We start from the raw sequence: 25,275 nt of genomic DNA on the forward strand, positions 1-25,275 counted from the left end.
TAGTAGTAGTAGTAGATACACATCCACAACTAATAGTACTAGTAGTAGTAGTAGATACACATCCACAACTAATAGTACTAGTAGTATTAGATACACATCCACGACGAAATTGTACTTTGGCGTGGGTTGTGGCTGTGTCGTGCACTGCTTTGTGCAGTTTCTTGGACCAAGTATGCTTGGCGTGGTGCATTGCGGCTGTGTGGGTGCTATGGAGGGACCGATAGTCCTGCACCAATCTACAAATAGCATGACGCATCATTAATCGCTCGGCAAGGAATATATATATATATTATATTTATATAATGGTCTCCAAGGGATAGGTAGATAGATACTTGTATACCAGCAAACACAGTCAGCTGCTCAACACTGGAATCGTCCAGACCACATGTACGTACGGTCAGTCACGTACGTTGTTAATGAAGCTTCGATCATGTCAGTGGCGGCCGCGGAATTCGCTGGAACCTTCGGCGAGTTGGAGGATAACGTCACTGTGGTGGAGTTGTCATGCCACGTTGTCATTTTGGCCAAAGGCAATGTCGCCACTGCGGCTTGCATGGTCCCAGCCAGCCATGCCAAGTACATAGTGAGGGCGGCGGCGTCAGACTGTTGCTGAATTTGCGACGACAAGGTACCCAGCATGTCATCCAACGCTTGCACTTTGTCGTGCCACATGTCCTGGAAATGGTTTAGCGGCACCTCTTGCTCCTTGACCCAGGTTGGAACGTGTGGTGGTGGCGGTGGCTGCATGTCACTGGTGGTGGTACCAACGTGTGTGGAAGATAGGTGGTGCAGGGAGGTCGCGATCGTTTGAGTTTGAGCGTGTTGAGTGTCCGCCGCACCAGGTTTAAGCGTGGTACTAGTAGAAAACGAGGACGCATCTTGCCGGGGTGGTAGAGATGATGCTGTCGTGTTGATGGTGTGGACGGGAGGACTGGCTCGCCTCAGTTGTTGCGATGCTTGGTTGGGTGGCCATCGCTGTGGCGGCGGTGGCCGTCGCTCCGCGTCGAGCTGCAACCGCAGAGACTCGAATTTCTCGTGGATTTGACGGAGTTGTGAGCACTTCGATGCGTGCATGATGCTACCAGCTGTCGTCGACTGTACGTTCAAGTAGCTAAAACACGCATCGGAATCACTGGCATGCTCCTTGCTCTTCGGCGTGGAGGACGCGTCATGGGTCGAAGACTCGGAGCATTCGTCCCATGATGGCAAGTTCCATATCGACATGGCGACGACTTCAACCAAATTCGAAAGATCGCATGTTTAAAGTACATTTGATTGAAATAATCTCGAAATAATTGACTAGGATTTGATCGAATCATCGGACTTAAAATCTGAAATGAATGACATTATGGGGCCAACCATCAACACCAAGGTTCGCGACACTTGCTACTTCGAATTTGCCATTTCATCGGAAATGATTGGTTGAATAACTTCGAACTTCGATGGAAATCTCGATATTTAGCCAATCACATAATGCTTTTCACATATTCAAATCTTATTGGCTATAATATTCTGTACTTCCGTAAAACTTCGGTGTCCCTTAAAATCCGTCGCCCCCTGTAGTACATACAGACAGTACAGTACCGGTACGATACTGTAATTGTACAGTACCAGGAACGACTACCAACGACTCGTTAACAGATGAATCTAGCTAATAGCTGTGGTACTGTACTATTAATAGTATACGACAAGAGCCCAGTACGTATTGCGATCCGAGATGCAAAGTTTTCACCAGGAGCAAAGCGCAGCAGGACACGGTCCTCGGTATCTAAATCTAGGAGATGTTTGTCATGGGATCTCTAAAGTTTGATTTGGGACAGGGGGCGACGCGTCCATTCACACTGCACAGATTTTTTGGGGCCGATTTGACTGATAAGGAAATAAATGAATACTACTAGTATTTGTACCGGTACAGTGCGTATTGCAGAAAGTAATAATTCAAGCTTGGAAAATGAACACAAACACGGCTTCAATACAATTAAAAGTATAACCCTACTACTACTGTACACAAATGCTTCTTGAAGTATATCGTGGCTTGAATAATTAAAATGTGGCCGCACTCCCAGCCGCCAACGACCCGCGCGAGGATCGATCGAACGAGTAGGACTTTGAGTTTCGTCGCTTCGATCGCATGGTGTCCATGATGGACCCGAGCAGGTCGGACGCGCGCTCGGATGACCGGACGCTGCCCCGCGCGGCATACCTTCCAGGGCAAATGCCGCCGTCGGTATCCCATTCGACGGGGATGTCAAGGTTGAGGTCGCCCAGGAACGCTCGCAGGTCGTTGGGCTCTTCGAACTTGACACACACCTTGTCTTGTGGAGAGAGGATCATTTTGAGTTTCAGGTTGGCTTCCCACGTCATTTTCGTAATGTCGTCGAGTGCGACGCGGGTGTTGGTGTTGAGGAATACGATCTCTTGGTCCTGTGGACACACTTCGATGGCCATGTACTTGCGGGAGAAACCGACCTTCTCGAACAGCGTCGTGCACTTCTTCGTGTAGTACACGCCCATCGAGTCTGTTGGTGCAATGTCGACGTGGATGAAATGCCAAACCCAACTGCTGCAAGAGGCCAAATGGGTTGGTGATTTGCCAAATTTGTTGAACGAGAGCGTGGGACATGCCACTCTCATTTACTCTCATTCGTTCTCCCGAGTACATTTCGACGTGATGGCAACCTGGCTTGACGCGACTCAAGGTGTAGATAGTTAGCAGGACGAAACGAGTCGACGCAATCTATACATGTATACAGGCACAAAACTAAAGAGAAAAAGACAGACCTGACGAGTCCTTGGTCGAGTTTGATTTTGGAGTGGGTACTCTCTCAGAGAGCACATTCTCGTCGCCACGATGCGGGTATTTGCTTCTCCACACCGGGTATATGCATCTATCATTACTTCCGAAATCTTGTATATCTGAAATTTTGGAGTGCTTTTCAAAATTACTGTACTACATACAGTAGCAGTACACTGTACTATTGACCATCAGCATAACGTTACCGGTAGATAGATCTGTAGCACTGCAGAGCAAGTTAACACATTGATAATATTCCCAAGCAACTTCGACGCATGATTATAAGCAAGGTGCAGACAATCTGTACCTCGTACTACTTTCGAGTTGTAATCCAGAGGCTTTGCGGTTTTATGTCGACTTTGCAAGCCAAGAGATACCAAACCGAGTCAAATACCCGACAGTCCATCAAATATCTTTGAAGTTCGATGTGGCTTCTTCTTGAGTTGCAAGTACAGTACATATTCAAAACAACTGTGGAGGTAGGTATTTTAATCGGGGAAATCGTATTACATTTGGGAAGAATATGGACTACTGGGTCTATGTATTTACTGTATGTCTTGTTTTCGAATCCAACACTTTTCGTCCCTACCACCAAATCGCAACGAAATCTAGTAAATCACTACTACGTAGTACATCAGTAAATCTGACAGATTTGAGCCGAATCCATCAAACCACGTTGATTACACCAGACTGGTAAGTACCGTCCATAAGCTTACGCCGACCGAGTAAGACAATATTAATTCCTTCCGTTATTAAAACAGTTGTTTCTAAAAAAATACTGCATTTTTTGCGTGTTTCTATGGAGCTTTGTATACTCGACCCATTTTCCTCTCGTGGATAATTCATTTCGTGATTGAATTACAACTGACACTGTTCTAATCAACGACTGATCATGACACCGTGTCGCATAGTCACTTTCCACTTGCTTCTCATCTATCGATGAAGAATTGACATCAACATCATCATAGTATACGTATACAAACACAAAACTCGACCAAACAGGGTTTGCCATACTACATAGTATCCAAAACCTACTTTTATAATATGGGTTACAACAAGCCGTTGCGAATGTCTTCCAGTTTCTTGAGCACTTCCATGGGGGTTTGGTCCATGTCTTGGGCGATTTTCAGCTGCTTTTCCGCCGACAACATGCCAAATTGATCGCACAAGTCTCCGTCCGCCACGTCTTTGACTGGAATAAAGTACGACCGGTAGCTCAAGTGGTCTCGACCGCACAACGGCGGAGCTTCTTGACGCATGTACCTTCACGTGATCATAAGTATATGCAATGTGTATATATATATTTGTACATTTCCAAATGTGTGGCAAAATCCACATCCACCCGCGACGAGAATGGAATGAGCGCCCCAATGCGCCCCATCACGGTCGTGTACACGATGGCTTCTTTGCCCACGGGCACCAGCCGCGTGCGCACCATCGACGTGATCGTTTCGCCCACGTAAAACTGACACACCTACGCCAAAACATTGTGAAAATGCTGCATCCGCCAAAGACCCGTTAAGGATACTTTGTTTCACGTTCCAAAGTATATACTATTAATAGTACTAAAACTTTTATTGTATTTCAGCAATCTATTCCACCAAGAAGACAAGACACACACCAGATGGAACGGAAAAGGTGAAACCACCCACACCATCCACGCCCCATGCATAATATATATTGACAAATCAATAAGTTTTTCCATCAACTGCATATATAGTGACGAATACATATGTTTGTCACGCCATGTTCTTGTCCCATGCATATATATATATATATTGTGGCCGTAAATACCTGCTCGACTTTGTTGGGCGCGCCGTTCAACAGATGTGCGTCCCAGAGCATGCGGTTGCCGCTGGGGTTTTCGACCTGGTCCGACACTTCTGACGGCAACCGCGTGACAAACACATTGCCAAACTTGTCGCCCCCTGCCATCGTATCGTAATCGACCTACAAAAAATACGTGAACAGCCGCCATAAACATATCTCACCATACATACCAACGTGGACGCAGAGATGCACCGGGGCACAAAGTCGTCGGCGAAAATCACGAGCTGGTTGTCGTCGGCGCGGTATCGCACAAAGTGAAACGAATGGTGGTTGTCCGACGCGTAAATGCGGGCGCCGGCGGTCGTGAGCTTGACAATCGTCGACGGAAAGTTGCGGTTTTCACACTTTCGGAGCATCTTCTTCTTGCCGAGGTCGTAAATGCGCAGGATTTTGCCCACCGACACCAACAGCCGGCCTTGGAACTCGCACATGGCGTACGGGATCCCGTCCAGTTCCGTCGTGTGCACGAGCACCAGCGACGCGCCTTCCACCAAACGGTACACCCGCAACAACCCTTCTTGGGTCACACTCGTGCCCTACATGGGAAAAAATCCCATACAAGCATATTAGAACCATATAATCAAATCGATTCTTCACAACTGGCGAGCCGTCATCGAAAGTCTGAAGAGAGAGAATGGCACGTTTAGCCGCAGTGGGCAAGACCAAAAATATCATACTTCTACTCTTTGTTATATAGGTTGTACAACAAGATCCAATAGATTCGAATATGCTATTACTTGGCGACATGACTCACAAGTCCAAACTTGGGGTGAGTTAGGCACCATACAGACAAAACGATGGGTTTGAAGCCACACCAAAGTTTATGGGTGTATCCATGTATGATGGCCAATCAGATTCAGCTATGATAAATCAGTTGGTTTGATTTGTCATTAAAATCGAATTTCCAAGTATATATAATAGGCCATCCAAGAGTTAACATATATAATTTACTTTGATTCAAAGCGTGGGTTCAAATCCATCGTTGTCTATATATATATATATTCGTACAAAATGGAGATAAATACATGAATTATTCTCAATCGTCCACCAATCAAAATATGGTACATCTAGAGGTCGTACCGTGTGCAGCTTCATGTGGAGGACACTCCCGACAATGAGAAACGTCTCGCCGCCGCGGTCATGGAAGACGCACGTGCTCATGCACATGGCGCGTTCGTTCGCGTCAAACAAATGGCAGAGCACCGTCTCACATGTCAACGGGTCGATCACTCGCAAACATGACGCCCAATGCCCTACGTCGTCGTAATGGTCATCATCACTTGATAGAACCAAAGACTTTTTATCTAAAGCATCCTTTTTGCTGTATATTCATACCAAAGATAACATTGTTGTTGTTAAAGTACACACTACAGTAAATTGCTGTGTATGTTTGGACTGTACCTGCTCCGTCGGGGATGGGTGGTCGGTAGCTTAACAAGTGATTCTCTTCTTCGTCGTCGTCGTCGTCGTCGTTGTCGTCTGTGAGGGGGAACGTGCCGGTTTCAAACCCGACGCTGGCTACAAGTGGTCCACAATATATATATATATATATATATATAAATATATATCTCACAATGTATGTTTATAGATATATGTCACGACTACCGTTTTCGTCGGCCGTCAACGCGTTGTGGTCTGCTTCCAACACCAACAACCGACGGGTCACGCCATGGACAATCGCCTGCCGGGGCGTGTACTGCAGCGGCACCACTTGCTGGTTAAACACTTGGCCCAAAGCGTCCAGCGTGAGGATCTTGAGCTCGTCTTGGGCCACAGCCACCACGCCTTCGCTGCACTGTTCCGACAGAAACGCGCTCGCGTACGACAGAGGTTCGCAAGACAGAGGCGTCAACTGCCGACGCGCGCCGTAAAAATAGCTCAGCCACCCCCGCGAACTCAAGCCTAGTTATCGAAAAAAAACATCCGCATTATATATATAAATAACAGCAATGCGTTTTTACCTAGAATCGCCTGTTTGCCTTGGACTTGGACGCGTACCAACTTGACAGGTTTGACCCCCAAGAACCGAGTGCGGGTGTCCAACACCTTGGCGGTCAACGGATCGATGCGGGACTGCTGGAACACCCCGTTTTCCATGCTACATGATATACACAAGACAAATCAATCTGCGATACAGTACACAAGAACATCAACATCACTTGGCTTTGTCAAGATATAACAACTCCCTCTAGTATCAAAACCCAAGCAAAGTGCCGTCTTCCCAACTGCCTTGTCCATAGCACTTGCATCAGCATAAAATCGTACGTACACATATGACGAAAGACAAGGGTCAACACAGTACATAGAACCGACATACAACTAGAAAGATCGTCCATATGATGGGTCGACTGTGTCGTACCCGATACTCAAAAACAGCGCGTGCCCCCCCAGTGCGTCCGCATGGGGCTCATGTTGTAGCTGCGCAAAGCACAAACTATGGGGGTGCGACCCTGGCAGCGCCAGCAGCGTCTGGTCCGCAAACAAATTGTTCGGGTCGAGGTTGAGAATGCGCACGTTGCCGTCGTAGCTCCCGACAGCCAAAAACGGAAACCGCTGGCGGCCTTCAGGGACCGGCCCAATGTCCAACGAACTGATTTCGCCCAGGGTTTCTGTCCGTCCAACTTCGGCCAAGTCCCCCGCCGCATTCAATTCAAAGTAAATCAACGTGCCCCCGGCCATGCTGAGCACCACTTGTCGTGCGTTCGCCGAGCATTTCTCAATCACCTATATATGTGTTGAGACCATGTGGACGACAGTCATCTATCTGGCTGTACCTTTTTCCCGGGGGCTTTGAATTGCATGACGCCGTGGTATTGCCGGACGTGGTTGAACCCTTGGCGATGGATCTGCACAATCGAATCGTCGGCGAGAAGTCCCACGAGAAGCGACCCGACTTCCTTTGTCAGCCCCGTCGTCGTCACTTCCTCGACGCTTTCGCCCACTTCCTGTACACAACACATGCAATTCATACATGAGGTATATATATATAAACTCAAGTATAGTGTTTTGGAATCTCTTGTCAATATGGGTATGCAAACTAACAGTAAGAAACAGTGCACACGTACCAATGCTATAATACACATCACAGGTTGCATCATCCAAATGAGTTTTAAAATAACAACAGCATTGGAACGAGTCGACTAGCTAGCACCAACTCTAAATCGTTCGAGATGTACATAACATATTCGACGTAATGCTTCTATATATATATATATATTATAAGCTGGAGCGACATGGGGAATGCATCGACACTCAACCAAATGTACTATAGAAGAATCATCGGCAAAGCAAGGATTTAGCCAACCCAATCAGACAGATTGCAGGAACCCATCATCCATATCGAATTCGAACTAGACCTTGAAATAGTGTGATTGCCATTTTCATTGCATACAAAACTCAGTCCAAAAAGAATCGATTATCGTTTCGATTTGGCGAATCCGAACACATTTCCAAAGTTTTAGAGTAAATGGAAAAGATATGAACAATAATAACAATATTTATATATATACATGGACACACGACGTACCAGCACCAACGTGTTGTCTTCAAATGACACGACAATGTACTTGTGGACGGCGTCATCATGTTGCGCTTTCAAACACCAGACGGCTTTGGCGATATGCGGCAACGGCGAGCATGCCACTTCCGTGATACTCAGCCCATGCCGCAGCACTCGAAGCGTCGATCGATTGCCTTGACCGCATAAAGCATACCTATCGAAGAAACATCCATTTCATCCTTCTTCCATACATTATTCATTGTGGTTGTCATTCGAAACCGGAGCGACATACATACCCACACGTTCCATATCATCCACATGTATGTACTTGGAGTATTGCCAAAATAAAAATAGTGTGACGGGAATTGGCATCAACATTCAGTTCGATCGTCGATCGGTCTCTGCATAATAATGGACAATATATACTGTATATATATATATATAGTTGTGTTTACTCTAAAGTGGAGATGCGACATGGAGATTAATGAATCGACACAACCAAATACATGTACAGGAGAATCATCGGCAGAAGGATATATTTAGCCAATCATATTGCAGGAAATCACCTTCATCAACGTCAAATTAGTGTTTGACTTCAATTAGTGTGATATCAATCACCACAGGACACCGTCTTTACATACAAACTTCAGTACAAAGAATAATCGATCGATAATAGATTTGGCGAATATCAGCACAAAAGTAATTCAAATTGTTTTGGGTAAAAGGACAATATATACAATAAACGTACATTTGAGGGGTGTGTTCGTTGGCGAGGTCGTCGACCAGCAGCTGTGTGATGGGCGCGAGGCTGTCCAAACTCTCGACGAGCGCCAAGTTTGTGAGTCGGCGCAGCGTGAAGCTGGGCACGTACTCCTGGAATGAATGGGCTTCGGCCGTGTTGTCGTTGTCGCCGATGGATTGGAACTGGAGCAAGTAGTGCTTGGACGCTTCGCTGGCGGCGAAGAGGTACCCCGTCTTGGTGATGCACAGCGCCACGGCGGGCGGCAGCGTGTCGAAAAATTTGACCTTCACGGCCGACACTTGGTCGTTCACGTACGTGAGTGTCACTTTGTACAAGTCGCCCAGTTCCGACTGCACGATCACAAAGAACAGGTCGCGCTGCTTGTGGGTCGCGGCGGCCACGATGAGCACTTCCGACCGCACGTCCACGTTGGTGTTGACGGGGCGGGCGCGTTGAGGGATGCGACAGGGCACCTACGATGGGAGGACGGAAACATGAGCAATGTCGCGCAATGATAAACGTGCATTGGAAGAACGATGGGGAGAAAGGATATGGCGATGATTGCGGAATTGATGATACCTCGGGATGACGCTCGTTCTTGTACACGATCCAGCCTTCCGAGCAGACCAAAACACCGCCGGGGCCGTCGGTCCCGCCCGGCACCGCAATGAGTTTGTTGGCCGACCGCAACACGGGTTCGCTCCATCGACGCGTGACATGGTTGAGCCCGAGGTCGAGTTCGTAGTACACAAGCGACTTGACGGCGTCGGCCACGCCAATAGTTCCATCGTCGTGCTCCGAGTAGTCGACTTCGAGGATGGCAAAGATGGGGTTTTCAAACCCAACGTCCACGCCGACAATGTCAAAGTGAATCGCGTGAGACCGATGCGCTTCCAGCGGACTCGAAATCGTCAAACGATTCGACGCGTCTCGGTTCATGATGTACACGAGCTTCTGCTTCTCCACCTACCACATCAACACAAGTATATATCAGCATATGCATATATATGGGTACAGAAACGAAACATGCATCTTGAGCACGCGAGAAAGTACATGCACTCGATGGGGTATTATCTCGGCATGACGAGAAAGGACATGCACTGGATAAGGCGTAGAGCTTACCGCGCCAACCATGATCGCACGGCCCTTAGGGTCAGAGGCGAGATATTGTCCAGGGGTGATGCGACGGCAGCCCGTCTTGCCATACGTTTCGGAATGGCGCACTTCCCACCGCGACAACTCGACCATGAACTCCAACACCGTGATCTTGCCCGAGTCTGTGCCCACGACGAGGAAATCCTTCGTCCCGCCGGTCAATCGGAACGGTAGTAGGGACCGAATGACGCCAAACACTTGCTGGCTGTGGATCGTTTGTAGTTGCTTCAAGCCGCCCCCCGCTTCCGACGGCGATTGCGTCTGCAGCAAGCGAATGGACGTCCCACCACTGCACACGATATCCTGACTCTTGGTGCCACAGAAGTTCCCGTACACGGCGTCCGTAATGGCGCCGCCCTCCTGGAGCGTGATGTTCATCAAGTGCATGGTGCCTACTGCTTCCTAAGCTGCTTCCTTTCACCACAGAATGAAATTTCGAACTGACAGGGGACATCCGGATAATACCGATATTATCCGGTACTCCTTGTTCAAAAACGCGCCAATGTCATTTTTGAATTGCCCACGCAGCAAGCACCCCTAATATCGCGGCACATGGCAATGGAGTTCGATGCATCCACCCAAGAAGGGTAGAAGCATGGAACCCTAGAAGCGAAGAAGCATGGAACACCTCATGCCCTTGTAGGACAGCGTACATCACTTTCACCTTGCATGTTGCTCCTATGACCCTGCATGGAGAGTCATGCACGACACAACTGCAACGATATTCGAAACAAGACATTGACGTGTACATCTGAAATATTATACCAAATGAACATGTACGTCATCCTGGTGTATGGATTCATTGTGACTCTCGACTACGCGCATAGGGTAGATGCCCGAGTTGAGTCCGACGATGTTGGACTCGTCAATCCGAAGCACCGTGCCACCGTACTCGCCATCGATCGCCCATGTGTTGACCTGGACGTAACAGTCGTCCTCATACTTGGGCAAGAGCGCAATCTCCTGATACACGATCGTGTCATCTACCCACTTGCCCGCCGTGGCGCTGATGAGGTCGCCACTGCCGTTGTAGATGCTCACGTTAGCTCCCGTGCGACCCATCACAGGCTTGGCCACGTATCCGCCCGTGAACAACGGAATGTCCGCCGCGTCAAATGTGGATCGAAGCAGGTACGGATTGTCTGGAGCCAATTGAGTCAAGATGGGCAAGATCGCCTTGGACGATGGCAGCACTGTCCACAGAGGTTCAAACACTCGAACAGACGGATGCAGCATCACGTCCATCACTTGGACCACTCCAGATGTCGCTGCTGCGCCGGCATTCCTGGCCTCGTACTGACTGATCACAGTCTGCCACGCCCATGTCTTCCACACATTTCGCAGCGGCCGGTTCTGTCCATCCAAAATAGTGGCGCCGTCGCTGCTGTCGAAATGGAGATCTTGCACGCCAACGATCAAAACACTGGGAATCCCAGCGGCTTCAGCTGCTGCCTTCATGTACAACGAATGGTACCGCTCTTCGTCGTCGTCATCACACAATAGATGCAATGTGCCTTGGACGTTCTTGGACTTCCACGCTGCAGTCAGCTGGGTGAACAACGTGGAGCTGTTGCTGCGACCGATAGACCCCAAGCCCGCAGCATTCGACCAGGCATCTTGTGTGTACCCGCACTCCATCAGACACGACGCCGAGTCAGCGTTGTACTCGTAGACTTTGATGCCGTGGTCGGTCAAGGCAAAATCTAATCGGCCTGAGATGGTGTCGTTTTTTCTAGGAAATGCAGTTTGTAAGCATCATGACCACAGTACCAAGTTGATGTATAAACATGACGTACTGACGGGCCCAGGAATCTTGGATGCGCGGCCACAGCGCGGCGGGGATGTGGAAATAAGGCGCCAAGGACTCTTGGTTTGCGAGGACGTGCTCGGTGGCTTGCACAAACAGAGCGTGCAACGTGGCCGTCGCAGCTTCGATGCCTGCTTGACCACTTTCCGTCAATGTGTAGTACTTGGTCTGAAGGGACGACGAGACTTCGGGGCCGTATTGCTCTTCAAATACAGGAACGTAGGGAAGCGATTGGTCGAGGTAGCGTGCATGTCCAACGTCCGCCGGCACTTGCAACGAGTGCACGGCTAAATCGTCCTTGTAGCTGTTGGGAAACACATGATTCAGGGAAACAGTAGTTGTTATTGACGGCGCTTGTTTGGCTTTCGGAGACGAGAGCACCGTCGAGGAAGTTGTGACCGTCGTCGTCACCATGTTGCTGAAGACGCAGGGAGCAAATGCGGGAGTGATCAACCATGCTTGGCCAGCAAGGATGTTCCAGATGGTTCAATTCTCACAGTGGGAGATTGGACCAGGTACGACATTGAGTGTCGCAATTGTACGATGTACGATCTAAACACAAGGAGATTATATGCAGATTTGATGGTACATTCCATGTCAAGTACGTACATAGTTGTACTATGTACGAAACTGGAGTTTCGAATGAAGGCACTTGATGTCCGGATATGATTTCCGGATCGGACCATTGTTCCGTATATTGTTGTAGTACTTCAAGTATTCATTTTCCCTCAATACTAGGTTTACTATTAATAGTATTGGATTCCCTGGTCACCTCGTTCGAATCCACTGCATGTACATTTGTGGTACTGTATAGTATTACTGTATTCATATCTAAACAACGTTCTTGGAATTCAATCGTGATCGCCGTCGTCGACCTGATGCGCTCTGAATTCCAACAATCGATAATATAACCTGTAAAACGCAAACTTGGATCGTGTCGGCGTCGTTCATTGGTTTATTTCGACCAATGAAAGCGGCATCCGTTTCGCCTCTACTAGATTTCGTCATCGTCTGGATCTAGTCATCAAACTGTTCTGTACCAATACACGATAGATATACATATAATTCCCTCTCTCCTACTACCATAACATAGTGCTCTGAGTATTTCATGAATCTACCTCGAAGGAGCTCTATCCAACGTTGATCTCCGTTTGGTTTGGAGCCTACTACTACTGGGAATACGGGAACAGGACACAAACACATCACTATGAATAATTAAAGGTCCTTGATTCCTTAAAATCATGGTGTACCATTGTCGAGGGATACATGCAACTTTTTTCAAGTTGTCACATTATCTTTTTTAGCCGCGAGGAATGTCTTAAAAAGATAATCCAAACTCAATTACAGTGTAATCATGTTGTCACGTGCGAGTCAACTAACTGGAAGTAACTGAATCTGCCTCTGAGTCAAACAACGCGCGGCAGTTACATATTATTATTCGCTTTTGAAAATCTTTATGTTGATTTATGTATGTGTATTTTTATTCAGTCCCAGAAATATTCACCTTTGGCAAAACGATTTACTGAATACACCCTGCAGATTGCGCATGCGCACATGCAGGAAAGGCGCGACGCAGGTCAGCGATTTCTCAATGCACACTGCTCTACGGAACTAACTACATGTATCCCTTCCTCATAACAACAACCAATATTGGAGATTCGGTACGAATTTCCGGACCCCGTTCAATCGAACCGAGCACCAATCTCTCCCATTGGTGAATCCGAAATTATTTGTCGCTGATTGGCTACAATCCATTTCAATTTTCTACCGGACAGGGCGAAGTGGATAATAGCCAATCAGATGTCTCGGCTCGGTTTGTGCTGGGTTGATGAAGAAATGGGAAATTTGAAGAAAATCGACAATAACGTTACTATTAATATCAAGATCACTTTTTTGCATACCATAACGTTATCGCCTGAATCAACAACTGTAGAGAAAGACAAGTTTGAACTTGCCAAATTCGCCGTATTTCAACAACAAGCATGTACATGCGGGTAAGATGCCTCATGCCAGTGAGAGCTGTGCATGCGCAGACCACGCTGCTACAGTAGCCTGGGCTAGTAATGGACTATCTTGTAGTACGAGTAGTATTGCTGTAAGTATTACACAGCTCGAGAAAAGCGAAATCAAAGTTCGTCCATTTTCGAAAAGTCTTATACATGTATGCGCATGTCGACATGTCGTCCAAGTACAACAAAAACATGCCAATAAGAATATTGCATACACAGAAGGAATGACTTATTTATGGAATTCGTAGGGAGATTGCCTACGATTTCATATTTAAAATTATATTGGTTAGCTTCTTTTTTTTTCTTTTGCAGTAAAAGTGCCTATGTTACCTTTTCATATTTGGTTACCTGAAGCACATGTAGAAGCTCCTACAGCGGGTTCTGTTATTTTAGCTGGTATTTTATTAAAATTAGGTTCTTACGGTTTAATTAGATTTTCATTACCTTTATTTCCAAAAGCAACAGTGTTTTTTACTCCTTTAGTTTTTAAATTAAATAATTTTTATTATAAAACTTATAGAGAATTTTTAATACATATTATTGAAAACACTCCTGTACAATGATTGGATAATTCAATCACAAACGATGTTCATCGCGTTTGACAATCAAATGCAGGCTGCATGATACCATTACAATTAACGTTAGTACCATTATGCGACAAGGGAATACCATAGTCATGTAGTACTAACGTTACGGTAATATTTTCGACATCAATGTTGACTTTAAGCATCCATGCCGTCACCACGACCCTGTCCGCTTGTGAGACATCAGTTATCGTCGGACAACTCCAAAGTGATTCGGCACGGAGTAATGCAACGTCATAGTAGCAGTACATACGCTAAGGCCCTCAAAGGTAAACATCCAACCACATGATATTAACGATATTCCTGAAGTAGATTTATGCACTTGAATTGGAGAAATGTAGATGGGCCACTGTCAACAACTTGACCCCGTTAATAGTTCAATACTTGCTTCATAACAGAGATATACTTACGGGACTTGTGCGCTTATGGCCCACACAATAATTTCCATAAAGTCTTGATTCACAAACGCGTCCAGCTCGACTGTCAACAGATCACTTTACACTCTCCCGTAACGATCGCTCCTTCCTACTACGTACTAATACAACGCAGCCTAACTTGCGTACTGCTAACGATACATACCTAGTGCTATCAATGGCATTACTGTACCACTAGGAAGCCTCACATTCCCCCTTGGCATGTGACCTGTACAATAGAGGCCTTGCCTTTCATATCTAATTGGACAAAACAAACTTGTGAAATATGATGGACTGTTCGGATAATTGATTCTCTTTGAATTTATTTCTATGTACGATATTGGGTTACAAAAGTATGTCAGTGTTAGAGTAAGTTGAACTTGATTTTGATTGGCTGGTGCACCCTATCCATAAATTGGCGCATGTCCATAAATTGACTCGTTACGTTTAAGCTTTATGGGGATATAAAATGATCAAAAAATAGATAAAATTTGCAACATATTTTCGAGCTGATTGGTATCACATTATTTGAATGCACACACTAATTCGACGTTGATGACGGTTTCCTGCAATCTGATTGGCTCAATCCTTTTGCCGATTCTTCTGTAACATTACATTTGGTTGTGTCGATTCATTCCCGATGTCGCCCCACTTTAGAATAAACACAACACTATTGTGCATTTCACCCAAATTTGGACTTGCGAGTCATTTCACCAAATAGCATTCGACTCCATTTGACCACATTTAATCTTGAACAAACTATATAATACAACAATTAGTATATATGTGGTTTTGCCCAATGCGGGGCGACTGGGCCGGATCAACCGTTTGGATTGGCAGAAAGTCGACATGACGTGATTTGATTGGCTTAGGCGGTTCTTTAATCCATTCTCTTTTAAGACATTCGATTCTGCTGAGGACTCGAATCGATTTGACAATGCCGGGCAGCTGTACTACCGGTAGGATATATTCCCTTCCAACTAGAACATTTTGACCAATCAGATCATTAGAATTAACAATATATATATTTGAATCCACTATGTCATGAAGGAGTAATAAAAGGCGACATGATGCATCCGGATAAATATCTCAATATCGACAGTGAAAATCAAAAACCACCAAACGATGTCGTCAACCCGACAAGCGGTCGTCTCATGCACGTTTGCAGCATGCTCGAAATGCAGCGAGCCGCTCTTCTCCGACAACTACATTCGGTACGCCCGTCATATCCCAAGCTTCCACCTCTCACCCCATGCAGGAATAACAAAGCCAACGGCGCCAAGGTAGAGTTATGCGTCGCTGCTTCCATTCGTTGACTCATCCCTTGTTCCTTTACAGGTGCTTCGGTACACCACCCTCAGTTCATCTGCTCTCAACAGCCCGAAGACTCGATCCACATGCGACTTTGTAGGTGTTTTCCGCACAAGTGTGTGCAGCCGTCTCCATCTTCGTGTGGCACGTACCTGGTCATGCAAGTGACCGGTACATTTACGTCCGAGGAAGCCGACTCGTTCGTGTCGTTCTCGCGCTTCGAGGCGTACCACGACAACCACTTGGACGTCGGGCAACAGATCTCGTACTCGACCATTGTCGCCAACGCCAAGCGACCCGGCAGGGACATGGGCGTGTGGATGCGCAACGTGTTGGAAGGTCGCCCTCCGCTGGTATTACCGTACTTGTCCCACAGGATGCCACTAATCCATCCTTTATATATATATATATATATATATACTCACAGGGCAAGCCGCCATTGACGTACACGATCAACAAGAACGCGTTGGGCAATCCGTGGCAATATGCGTGGAAAGGCGGCGCGTCCAAGGCCCTGCGCAACACCCAGCACGTGTTCAAGGTACAATATACCTCGAAGCATATATATATTATTGCTATATAGTAGTATATACTACTAGTAGTATTGTTGTGTTTATTCTAAACATGGAGAATAATGAATCGACACAACCAAACGTACTGAAGAATCGGCAAAAGAATTGAGCCAATCAGATTGCAGGAAATCACCATCATCAACGTCAAATTAGTGTGTGACTTCAATTAGTGTGTTGATACCAATCACCACAGGACAACTTTTTACATACAAAATATATCAGTACAAAGAAGATATCGATCGGCGATTCATCACAAAAGTCAGCCAAATTTTGGGTAAAAGGACAATATATACACTGAACAATCTACTTCAATGGTAGGCGTATGTGTTTCATACAATGTTGGAACCTGGTAAAGAGACGCTGCTCCGTGTGCTGGGCGTAGCCACGTCACAGCCATTCACCCTCACATCCCTCCGTCGAGCAACTCCACCTAAATTGACCACCCCGTCACTGGTCGACACTCACCTTGCACGTACAAAAGACATCCCTATATATATATAATAATACATATATATATAATAATACATATATATATAATAATACATATATATATCCTGTAGCCCCCCCCACGACACCACTGTTTGACGTGACCGTGGAATTTGACGGCTGCGACTGCCCCAACGTCCCAACACCGTCGCAGGTGTTTGCCGACACGTACCTCCGGTCCGTCTGTTGTACTTGATGTGTTGCTTTAGAAAATCATGATACATTTATTGTGCATTAGTTCCAACTTTCAGCGTGGTTTGTCTAATCCATACTATCACGCTGGAGTTGTTTTGATTGGTTGAATATACTTGTCCTTTCGAGCCAATCAAATCGAGTTAAAAATGGATTAGCCAATCGCGTCGATTCGTGTGATTCGATTGACGACGACGGGGTCTGGAATTTTGTACCGAATCCACCATAATATATATTTTTATAAAATATGTGAGTTTGGGATGTTGCGTGTAAACTATGTAGAAGCAACAAGTCATCGGGGTCCAAGGTCCTTCGGTACGCCTTGCATATCTCTACAAAATCACACTATCACACCACCACATATACTATCGTTTAACGTGTCGAATTGATGGGGTATTTTCAGGTGCTTTCCACACTGCTGTCCAACACACAAAGGACACAGCAGCTGCGGCGGACCGATTGCAATCACATCATCTGGCCCTTCATTAGCCATCGGCAGCATATCGTCCGTCGAAGTCAAGGCCGTGGCTCGGGTGGAGCGACATCGAGAAGACAGCTACCAAGTGGGCGATATGTGGACTCCACCGTTCAATTCAACCGGACACCAATATCCGGACAACGAAATGGGGCCAAGTGATTGGGTGGCTGGGGTGCGGCGCGTCCCATCGTCGCATGTACGAACCTTCGGCCTTGGTATCCGGATGATCCCGTGACACAGTGTCCCAGGGGGCGGTCTCGTTTGACTTTTACGAGCCAGGCTGGCCATACAATTGGAGGGGAAACGCGAGCAAAGCCTGTCGACACACCCGACACGTGTGGAAGGTCACGAAAAAATGATATTTCTTTGGAATTCATTCCCGTGTTGTTGTAATATATATATATATATATATTGCCCTTTTACACAAAATTTGGAATTTTGTGCTAATTCGCCAAATCCATAGATCGATTTATTGTATTGACTTTTGTATGTAAAATTCGTCCAGTGTCACACTAATTCAAGTCACACACTAATTCGATGTTGAATTTGTCGAAGAATGGGTTTGATTGGCTACTTGATTCGTGATCTGGTTTTGATTGGTCGATATATCGATTGTCTGCCGATTTGGTTATTCTGCTCATTCGATTGAGCACCCCCAAACACTCGAATTTCGAATCGACTTGACAATATATATATACGTGTATTCATCGGATGTTTGATTCCCCTAGGCGATTGTGTTGATGCAACAGCACGACAACAAGTGGATCGTAGTGGGGACGCTGACGTCGCCATCATTTGGGGTGTTGTCGTATCGAAGAAATCACTCCGAGGCGGTTCCAGCGGCGGGTGCTGCGCATGATGAAGCGATCGATCCGACGAGGACGGCGCGGCGGCATCCCCTTCGCATGCAAGACATTTTGGCCTCGGATCTGCCCATTTCAAAGATTCGCCCGCTGCCTGCCGACAAGTAGAGTGGCGAGTCTAACTAAAACAATAGTAACACTTAATTACATAAAATGAAGGAAAGAGTACAACCTACCTACCTACCAGTTGGTCGGACAGGTCCTTGGAATGTGCAAAGCCTAAAAATACAAGTGGCTTCCATGACCAAGTCAAAATTTGTCAAGATGGATTTACACTATTGTAATTCCATTCATACCAATTGCTACCAAGCTAGCCTTGTGCGTCTGTGGCGCATCACTCCGCCACCATTTCGACCCCCTCGATAGACTCGCAAAGTTCCGCGTGTCGGAGTCCGTCAAGCATGAGCTTGGGATCACCCAAGTACTATGAATAGTACGATGTAACGATATTAACATTCCCTCCACCGTAGAATACCCTCCCAACTCAACTCTCCCTGAGGGGGTGCAATCGAATCGCGCCGACCAACCGATCCACAATCGATCTGATTGGTTGAATTTTATTGAGAAGGTTTTTGGCTAATAATTTTGAGGTAGCCAATCAAATCGAATTCAATTCCAACGAGAAAAACCACGCCACAATGAAATTTCACTCGAAAGCACAATATGCACCAGTAAATTATCAATGACCATAGAAGCGGACGAATGTCGTACAGCCCAACCACCGTGTCTCACGTCGTTTACATACTCCTAGTCGTATACATACATATATATATATATAAATTGTTTACGTTCAAAACTCAACCCCTTCCTTGGTCGCTTCATTCACACTTGGACGCGCCATAGTTTGGAACGGTCGTGCGCAGGAGCGGGTCTTCTTGGCGCGATCGGTGGTACCGCCGCCACGCCGCCAGCCCCATCACCATCAGCCCAAAGCCGCCGCATGCCGCGAAAATGGCCGCATCCCACCACGACCATGCACCTGTCTGCGACCATGCGCCGACAGTATCGTCGCCGCCCGAGCAGTCAAACGATGTCGCATGGTTGTTGCACACACACGTCGCGTTGGGTCCGCTCGGGCAAAACCCAAACCCTGAACACGTGAGCGTGATGTACCTACTCATATGAAATGTCCATCATCGTGCAAAAAAGGACCACGTACCCGGCAGTCACGGATTGGCCCATGGCGAGCCAGCACGGATCGATCGACGGCGAGTCGTACGCCGACGCCTGCTCCAGCTGCTGCATGTCAGTCTTCTTGGTCCCGTCATCCGGCGGGCGAATCGGCGGAAATCGCACGTTCGAGTAGTACGCCGCCGGACTCGTCAAGCACCCACTGTCGTTGCCGTCCTCGGCGCAGTTGAATGCTGGCAAGTCTCCTATACATTCCTTCTTCAAAGCCCACTTGCCTAAGTCGGTCACGTACCCACAGTGCCACAGATAGCCCCGTCTAGCTTTTGGTACAGTTGCTCCATGCGAATATCCATCCAGTTGGCCCGCTCCAGCAAAATCGCTTGCAAAAATGACACTTGATCCACATATGTGCCCTGGTTGCTCCTGCTCACACTCGCGCAGCTGTCTTGGCGGCTCATCCAGTCGTTGCACTTGGCCAAATTTCGCTGCAATGGCGACGCCGACGCTTGGACAAATGTCACCACCGCCATATCACTCCACACACTTTGTCGAAGCGCTTTCCACTACATATATATGTATATATCAAAGCAACCCTTGCAACTGTCCCATATCTCATTTATCATATATATATATATATATATATACATGTATCTACACAATACTATATCAAAGCAACCATTGCTTTGATATATAAGTTTCCAATATCTCCATGTTTATAATATACATAGATATATACACAATAATATATCAAATCGATATATATATGTCTAAACAATACTATATCCATCGCAGCCAATCATTCCAACGGCCAATCTCTCATGTATAGTCTATATATATATATATATATGACTATACATGCACATGGCTCGATTCAGTATTGGCACTCAAAAGTCTCCGTCAACGATACTACAACTGTACACCATCTCAATAAAAGATCTATACATACACATCTACTGGTACATATATACAACCAATCACACACATCAACCTCTCGGCCCCATATCTCATACAAATATATATATATATATATATATATATATACCCGTGCAATGGCCAGGTTGGCAAACTCAAAGTTGCACACCAGACGTCTCCACGCCGGGTGTGCCAAGTACAGCCACGTGTCCGCATGCGCGTGCGACCCCAGCCCATATGCGAGATTGAGGTCCCACACGGGCCCAGCCTCGATGGGGCGCTGGCGGTCCTTGAAAAAGTAGGCGCTTTTCGCGTACGCGTCCTGGTTTAAGCTCCACTCCGTGTGCAAAAAGTAGTCGACGAACGATCCCACGTCAATGTGCTGCTTCAGCGCCAGTGGCGACGTCATGTTGTGCCACAAGTACCTATAAACACAAATCATTGCATTTGGAAATATCACGTGAAATACACATATCCACCACCCTACAACCCTACTACTGTATCTAGTATTAACTATAACGAAATGAGCCTCGCAAAACTGGTATCGACGGTACGAAAAATCAAGGTTCATCGTGCCATGTGTTCAAGAGTATATATTTTTTATCATTTTTCCAACAATATACACAAATAACACACATTGTTCACAAATCAATCCAAAAACCCACAAATCCTCTGTTCCAGGTTGACATTTCAAAATTCGCATGTCCCAAGTTACTGGCGACATTTGCATTTCATTGGCTGTAATTCTTCAATTTCTATCAATATCGAACATTTATGACATTTCATTGGCTTATAAATTATAAACCAATCTTTTGCGAAAATTCATGCAATTCCCTTTCAAAGTATCATTCGCCCAAATTGAGTGAGGGCTCGATTGTCTGTGTCAATTCAAAGTAAATGTCGGCAGTAACCTGGAACAGAGGAAGAATATATCACTAGTAGCGTCCAAATGGACACAACGACCCAACCTTGTACGGATAAAAAGAATGTAACCGGAAAAATGACTGACAAATCACGTGCTCATTGCGACGCAACGACGTCTGTACCGATAGTATTGCGGTAAAAACCCCGTCGAGACGTTCACAAACTCATCACGCATGCGCTGGGACAGCGTCGGACCCGGTGGGTACATGAGCAACGGTCGTGCGCCCATCCCAAATTTGCCTACCAAACAATAAAGAGAATTTTAAAAAAATATTGTGAATTCGCTATATATTATTGCAAAATTATTTGCGTGGTTTGTGTAATCAATATTGAATCACGCCAAAGTTCGGATTGGTTGAATATACTGCAAGAGCCAATCAAATATATCCACTCAAAATGGATTAGCCAATAGCGAGATATTCGATTCGGCGGCAAGATACATTCGATTCGACGGGGTCTGGAAATTCATATCGAATATACCACAATATAAAAGAGAGACAAACAACCTACCATGGTACATGTCCAAGACAACGTTGGGCGAGTAAGTGCCGTATTTAAGCGGATTGTACTGCCACGCCCAGCCCCCGGAATGATCCGAGTCCGCGGCCACATTCAGAGCCAACCCGACACGGTTGGGGCCGTAGCTGATGGTTTCCAAGAGCAAATAGTAGCCATGGTAGATGGGCACGCCGTTGGGGTCGGCAATGTACAGTGCCACATGCTGGGAGCGAGGAGAATAGCTACATCCACAACACGTTAGTGCCCAAACGAAGGAAGAAGGATCGAGTACCGTCCCGTGCCGCGGTACAGCCAGTGCGCGAGGTGGTTGCGCATCATGCTGCCGTCGATGAACGGACCGTGCAGCGCCCAATTCGTGTCCGCAGGCATGACCAGGAGAGGCGTGGGGACGTCAAACATGAGCAGGTACTGGTGCTTGGTGAAGCGGAGCGACGAGTCGCCGCGGTATCGCACGCGCAACGACATGTTCGCCGTGGTCGACGTCGTGGGGTCGTGCAAGCATGTCCATTCGTCGGTGGGATGTTGGAGCACACGCAATGTCGCCGACACCGTGGCCTTGATGCAATCTTCCGATGGCAGTGGCGGTTGGACGCAGTCAAGGGTGGGAAGGGGCGGTGAAGGATGCAGTACAAGGATGGGCATGAGGTAGCATTGGGGATCCAACGACGGCGGGGGCGCCACCGCCGTGGCATTCACCGCGACGGGCGAGGTGGACAACGGCGTCGTCGCATGCACAAGCGCGCTCGCCACCGACAGGAACGCCGCAGTCACTAGACATGGCCGCATCGGATTCAAACGTGGCAAGCGGAAATGAGTACATGCACGAAACCGGTTAATGTATCCGGATACCATTCCGACGGAAACTGTCCCAACGGAATTCGGAATTCTTGATGGAACAAGACGTCGCAGGCGAAGAAGCATGTGACGGGATCGTACCCGAGACATGTACACGAGAAGCGGGGTCGGAGACGACTGCCTTGGCATCACTACATACCGGTCGCTGTATCCAGACAAGACGATGGCGCTGCCCTGAAACAGAGGTTCGCACTCCATCATCGCATTGGACGCGCCATCAGAACTCGGCGTTGCTGTTAGTTCCTCGACACTTGTACTTCCATTATGATTGTATATCATCCCCATACCAGTAGAAGAGAACGAGCTGCAATTGATTATTCATCATGTTTAGATGCTTGCTACCAGTCCCACAGCATTGTCATGAGGTGCTAGTCTACTGCAAGAGCAAGTCCGCGTGGTTGTTCAAATGCTCTTCGATGAACGTCGAGATGAAGTAGTAGCCGTGATCGTAGCCGTCCAGCATCCGCAGCGTCAGGGGCTGCCCCACCTTTTGGCACGCCGCCTAAGATGCCATCACTTGGAGTTCAGATCCCATCACAACGGCGGGATGCTACCTCGAACGCTTCGGGGAGGAGTTGCTTCTCCTGTAACCACTGGTCGTCCGTGCCTTGGTCCACCCAGATGTGGAGCCCAGGGACCGCCCCCTTCTCCAGCACGAGCAGCGTTGCGTCGTAGTTCTAACGATCAAATATCGTCAACATTGAGGCAATAATATGTATATTCTCAAATCGAACAAATACTGGAAGCGCACCTTCCACGTGGCCTGGTCCGTCCCGAGGTACCCCGTGAACGCCTTGATACCCCAAGGGCATTGGGTGGGGTGGGCAATTGGAGCAAAGGCGGACACGGCCTTGTACAGTTCCTGACAAGAAAATCAGGTCATGTTTACAGCTTGGATAGATGGGACGCACCGGGTTGCGCAGGGCGAGGGTCAACGCACCGTGGCCTCCCATCGAGTGGCCCATGATGGACGCTTTGTCGCTCAAAATGGGCAGGTTGGCGTTCACGATCGACGGAAGTTCCTTTGTCACGTACGAATACATGTTGTAGTGGGCCGACCATTTGGGTTCCGTGGCGTCCACGTAAAAGCCGGCGGCTGTAACAAGGGTCAGAACGTCTTCGACGACAACAAAAGGCGTACGTACCCGAGCCAAAGTCCCACGCATCGTCGGCACCTTCGATGTCGACTCCACGGGGACTCGTGTCCGGAGTGACAATGGCGATACCTCGCGCCGCGGCAATGCGTTGGGCACCCGCCTTGATTTGCATCAATTCGTCGTTGCACGTGAGGCCCGCGAGGAAGTACACGACCGGCACCTTCTGCGTCTCGGACGCGTTGGGGGGAAGGAACACACAGAACTGCATGGTGCTGCGGGTGGTAGCGCTCTCATGGGAGAACTGCTTGACGACCCCACCAAAGCAGCGCGATTGCTTGATCAACTTGAGTGCCATGGACGAACTCGAACGAATGTTTCAAAATGACATCGAAAGTCTGGTCAAATATACCGACGTGTATTTCCCAAGCGTTTTATAGCAATCATATTAATAATACCTCCAGTCGGAAATAAACCAGCCATTTGGTGAAAATTGGTAAAATTGGTGTTTTGTTTGATGGTGTTATCTGATTTTGCCCTAAGTATGCTTGTTGTATACGTCTTAGTATGGCCAGTATCCCTGTGGAATATAATACCTTAAACATGAATACCCTAATGGATAAGTGGGTTCTACGCTATGAGTGTTGGTGGCTTACATGCATTCTACCTGCATCAACCAATAGTCAGCAACATTTTTAAACTATGTTTTGTACAGAATATAAATTACTGCAGGTGTATAATATAATCAGTATCAAATCGTGACAGATATCCGGATACATGTTTTCGGTCTCTATAACATAATTTATTCCGGTAAATTCTGAAAAAACCTCCAAGAATGAAATGGCTGGTTTATTTCCGGCCGGAGGTAGTATATCCCACTACACACGGGCTAAACTTGGTAAATCCCATGCGACGCGTTATACTTTTCCTAGTATTAATACAATTTGCCTTTACTGTTATCATTACGACCTATTAATAGTAGTATATACTACTTCGAAAGTACGTATTACTCCGGAGTACTATTTTAATAGTACTCCGGAGTAATTAATATTTCAAGTAGTATTAAAATACTACTTGAAATAACTATGAGTAATCTTTACTATTA

General features: G+C 47.0%; 7 protein-coding genes across 12 annotated transcripts in view; 2 read left to right on the forward strand and 5 right to left on the reverse strand.

Annotated features, from left to right (window-relative positions):
• The window catches only part of H257_08876 (hypothetical protein), a gene marked incomplete at its 5' end in the record, with an annotated part of 2,470 nt that extends 1,246 nt beyond the window's left edge, over positions 1 to 1,224 (reverse strand). Inside the window, 2 exons of the mRNA XM_009834946.1 lie at positions 116 to 236; positions 410 to 1,224. Of these exons, the coding sequence (XP_009833248.1) occupies positions 116 to 236; positions 410 to 1,224 (936 nt within the window). The remainder of the gene's footprint in view (positions 1 to 115; positions 237 to 409) is intronic.
• A 720-nt stretch (positions 1,225 to 1,944) lies between these two features.
• On the forward strand, positions 1,945 to 2,567 carry H257_08877 (hypothetical protein). The gene has a single exon (XM_009834947.1). It carries the CDS (start codon positions 2,132 to 2,134, stop codon positions 2,501 to 2,503), a length of 372 nt encoding a protein of 123 aa, XP_009833249.1. The 5' UTR covers positions 1,945 to 2,131; the 3' UTR covers positions 2,504 to 2,567.
• Positions 2,568 to 3,617: 1,050 nt separating this feature from the next.
• H257_08878 (hypothetical protein) lies at positions 3,618 to 10,442 on the reverse strand. Of its 3 annotated transcripts, XM_009834948.1 has the most exons (15): positions 9,988 to 10,442; positions 9,445 to 9,831; positions 8,872 to 9,338; positions 8,151 to 8,337; positions 7,399 to 7,569; positions 6,984 to 7,348; positions 6,586 to 6,722; positions 6,230 to 6,526; positions 6,026 to 6,142; positions 5,705 to 5,877; positions 4,795 to 5,160; positions 4,589 to 4,744; positions 4,105 to 4,268; positions 3,830 to 4,057; positions 3,618 to 3,727 (listed from the first exon to the last, which is right to left on the reverse strand). In XM_009834948.1, the coding sequence occupies exons 1-14, from the start codon at positions 10,405 to 10,407 to the stop codon at positions 3,844 to 3,846; spliced, it is 3,621 nt and encodes a 1,206-aa protein (XP_009833250.1). In that variant the 5' UTR covers positions 10,408 to 10,442; the 3' UTR covers positions 3,618 to 3,727; positions 3,830 to 3,843. The 3 variants fall into 3 exon arrangements, with proteins under 3 accessions (XP_009833250.1, XP_009833251.1, XP_009833252.1); XM_009834949.1 differs by lacking the exon at positions 3,618 to 3,727 and having other exon boundaries at positions 3,785 to 4,057; positions 9,988 to 10,407; XM_009834950.1 differs by lacking the exons at positions 3,618 to 3,727; positions 3,830 to 4,057 and having other exon boundaries at positions 4,058 to 4,268; positions 9,988 to 10,407.
• Positions 10,443 to 10,702: 260 nt separating this feature from the next.
• On the reverse strand, positions 10,703 to 12,308 carry H257_08879 (hypothetical protein). The gene is made up of 2 exons (XM_009834951.1): positions 11,817 to 12,308; positions 10,703 to 11,752 (listed from the first exon to the last, which is right to left on the reverse strand). The coding sequence occupies exons 1-2, from the start codon at positions 12,239 to 12,241 to the stop codon at positions 10,780 to 10,782; spliced, it is 1,398 nt and encodes a 465-aa protein (XP_009833253.1). The 5' UTR covers positions 12,242 to 12,308; the 3' UTR covers positions 10,703 to 10,779.
• Positions 12,309 to 15,958: 3,650 nt separating this feature from the next.
• H257_08880 (hypothetical protein) lies at positions 15,959 to 18,843 on the forward strand (the record flags this gene model as incomplete). Its single annotated transcript, XM_009834952.1, has 11 exons — positions 15,959 to 16,047; positions 16,092 to 16,116; positions 16,172 to 16,179; positions 16,245 to 16,497; positions 16,572 to 16,685; positions 17,035 to 17,188; positions 17,277 to 17,379; positions 17,677 to 17,709; positions 17,798 to 18,068; positions 18,121 to 18,216; positions 18,601 to 18,843. 11 exons carry the CDS (start codon positions 15,959 to 15,961, stop codon positions 18,841 to 18,843), a joined length of 1,389 nt encoding a protein of 462 aa, XP_009833254.1.
• Positions 18,844 to 19,487: 644 nt separating this feature from the next.
• H257_08881 lies at positions 19,488 to 23,019 on the reverse strand. 2 transcript variants are annotated; one of them, XM_009834954.1, is made up of 7 exons: positions 22,493 to 23,019; positions 22,213 to 22,442; positions 21,825 to 21,942; positions 20,909 to 21,203; positions 20,159 to 20,429; positions 19,895 to 20,111; positions 19,488 to 19,825 (listed from the first exon to the last, which is right to left on the reverse strand). In XM_009834954.1, exons 1-7 carry the CDS (start codon positions 23,005 to 23,007, stop codon positions 19,759 to 19,761), a joined length of 1,713 nt encoding a protein of 570 aa, XP_009833256.1. In that variant the 5' UTR covers positions 23,008 to 23,019; the 3' UTR covers positions 19,488 to 19,758. The 2 variants fall into 2 exon arrangements, with proteins under 2 accessions (XP_009833256.1, XP_009833255.1); XM_009834953.1 differs by having other exon boundaries at positions 19,488 to 19,848.
• A 95-nt stretch (positions 23,020 to 23,114) lies between these two features.
• Positions 23,115 to 24,546, reverse strand: H257_08882 (S-formylglutathione hydrolase). Of its 3 annotated transcripts, XM_009834955.1 has the most exons (5): positions 24,222 to 24,546; positions 23,988 to 24,172; positions 23,828 to 23,938; positions 23,631 to 23,753; positions 23,115 to 23,578 (listed from the first exon to the last, which is right to left on the reverse strand). In XM_009834955.1, exons 1-5 carry the CDS (start codon positions 24,526 to 24,528, stop codon positions 23,450 to 23,452), a joined length of 855 nt encoding a protein of 284 aa, XP_009833257.1. In that variant the 5' UTR covers positions 24,529 to 24,546; the 3' UTR covers positions 23,115 to 23,449. The 3 variants fall into 3 exon arrangements, with proteins under 3 accessions (XP_009833257.1, XP_009833258.1, XP_009833259.1); XM_009834956.1 differs by having other exon boundaries at positions 23,115 to 23,753; XM_009834957.1 differs by having other exon boundaries at positions 23,631 to 23,938.
• Between the last annotated feature and the right edge of the window lie 729 nt (positions 24,547 to 25,275).

Source organism: Aphanomyces astaci, assembly GCF_000520075.1.
Source record: "Aphanomyces astaci strain APO3 unplaced genomic scaffold supercont1.20, whole genome shotgun sequence".
In the NCBI taxonomy this organism is placed as follows: Eukaryota; Oomycota; class Saprolegniomycetes; order Saprolegniales; family Verrucalvaceae; genus Aphanomyces; species Aphanomyces astaci.

Excerpts from the sequence above, each read along its gene's own strand:
- H257_08879 (XM_009834951.1), bottom strand. The coding sequence starts at position 12,241 with ATGGTGACGACGACGGTCACAACTTCCTCGACGGTGCTCTCGTCTCCG. Across the intron at positions 11,753-11,816 it reads CAAGATTCCTGGGCCCGTCA|AAAAAACGACACCATCTCAG; the intron begins GTACGTCATGTT and ends TGCATTTCCTAG.
- H257_08882 (XM_009834955.1), bottom strand. The coding sequence starts at position 24,528 with ATGGCACTCAAGTTGATCAAGCAATCGCGCTGCTTTGGTGGGGTCGTC. Across the intron at positions 24,173-24,221 it reads TGCGTGGGACTTTGGCTCGG|CCGCCGGCTTTTACGTGGAC; the intron begins GTACGTACGCCT and ends CCCTTGTTACAG. Across the intron at positions 23,579-23,630 it reads TCCTCCCCGAAGCGTTCGAG|GCGGCGTGCCAAAAGGTGGG; the intron begins GTAGCATCCCGC and ends ATGGCATCTTAG.
- H257_08877 (XM_009834947.1), top strand. The coding sequence starts at position 2,132 with ATGGTGTCCATGATGGACCCGAGCAGGTCGGACGCGCGCTCGGATGAC.
- H257_08878 (XM_009834948.1), bottom strand. The coding sequence starts at position 10,407 with ATGCACTTGATGAACATCACGCTCCAGGAGGGCGGCGCCATTACGGAC. Across the intron at positions 7,349-7,398 it reads TCAAAGCCCCCGGGAAAAAG|GTGATTGAGAAATGCTCGGC; the intron begins GTACAGCCAGAT and ends ACACATATATAG. Across the intron at positions 4,058-4,104 it reads TTTGCCACACATTTGGAAAT|GTACATGCGTCAAGAAGCTC; the intron begins GTACAAATATAT and ends GATCACGTGAAG.
- H257_08881 (XM_009834953.1), bottom strand. The coding sequence starts at position 23,007 with ATGCGGCCATGTCTAGTGACTGCGGCGTTCCTGTCGGTGGCGAGCGCG. Across the intron at positions 22,443-22,492 it reads CTGTACCGCGGCACGGGACG|CTATTCTCCTCGCTCCCAGC; the intron begins GTACTCGATCCT and ends TTGTGGATGTAG. Across the intron at positions 21,943-22,212 it reads TGTCTTGGACATGTACCATG|GCAAATTTGGGATGGGCGCA; the intron begins GTAGGTTGTTTG and ends ATTGTTTGGTAG.